The 1,066-nt window shown below is 68.9% G+C and overlaps 1 protein-coding gene across 1 annotated transcript in view; it reads right to left on the reverse strand.

Moving 5' to 3' along the window:
• Nucleotides 1-1,066, reverse strand: part of INAVA (innate immunity activator) — a 6,969-nt gene that overhangs the window by 4,476 nt on the left and 1,427 nt on the right. The window contains exon 2 of the mRNA XM_026056847.1: nucleotides 949-1,065. Within this exon, the coding sequence (XP_025912632.1) occupies nucleotides 949-1,065 (117 nt within the window). The remainder of the gene's footprint in view (nucleotides 1-948; nucleotide 1,066) is intronic.

Below are 1,066 nucleotides of genomic sequence, written 5' to 3' on the forward strand. Positions count from 1 at the left end.
CCGCCGCTCCGGGCAGCTCCCAGCCTGGGCGCGTTGTCGCAGCCGCAGTGGAGGGGAGCAGGGAGGTGCCCTCCACGCCACGTCCCCCTGCGGCCCCGTGGCCCGTCCGCGTGTTGGCACGTGCCAAGCGGTGATTTGGGGGCGGCGCGACCTGCGGCTGCAGGGACTCTAGGAAAAGCCGCCTGGGCCAAGCGCTCTCCGGTGCAAGCAGGAGGCCTGGGCTGTGCCCTGGCACGGCGTCATGCCCTGGGGACACCCGACAGGGTGCATTCACCCGGGGTGTCCCAGGTGCACTCACGCAGGAGGGTGCATCAGGGTGCATTGACCTGGGGCATCCTGGGGTGCTCTCACCCAGGAGGGTGCATCAGGGCGCATTCACCCAGGGTATCCCAGGGTGCATTCACCCGGGATGGTGTATCAGGATGCATTCACCCAGGGCTTCCTGGGGTGCATTCATCTGGGAGGGTGCATTGGGGTGCTCTCACCCAGGAGGGTGCATTGGGGCGCATTCACCCAGCGTGTCCCAGGGTGCATTCACCCAGGATGGTGCATCGGGGCGCATCCACCCAGGGCGTCCTGGGTGCATTCACCCAGGAGGGTGCATTGGGGTGCTCTCACCCAGGATAGTGCATCGGGGCGCATTCACCCAGGASGGTGYATCAGGGTGCATTCACCCAGGGCGTCCCGGGGTGCACTCATCTGGGAGGGTGCTTTGGGGTGCTCTCACCCGGAATGGTGCATCGGGGCGCATTCACCCAGGGCGTCCCGGGTGCCTTCCCAGCAAACAGCATATCGGGCGCAGTCCCCAGGGACAACCCCTCACCGCCGAGCGCCCCGACCTCGAGCGGCCACCCAAGGGGCCACTCCCTGCCACCAGCAGGGCTGGCAACCCTGGAGCTGCCGCTGGCCGGGCTCGGACATCGCGCGAGCGCCGGGGCGCGGGCTCACCCTCGGTGGCGGGGTCGCCGCTGCCGCTGGTGGGCAGGGGCCGGCGGCCGGCCAGGAGGCGACACTCGTTCAGGGTGTTCTCCAACTCCTTCAGCTTCCTCTCCTCCTTCAGCGCCGC

The sequence above is a fragment of the Apteryx rowi genome, unplaced genomic scaffold (assembly GCF_003343035.1).
Source record: "Apteryx rowi isolate R43461 unplaced genomic scaffold, aptRow1 scaffold_1330, whole genome shotgun sequence".
In the NCBI taxonomy this organism is placed as follows: Eukaryota; Metazoa; Chordata; class Aves; order Apterygiformes; family Apterygidae; genus Apteryx; species Apteryx rowi.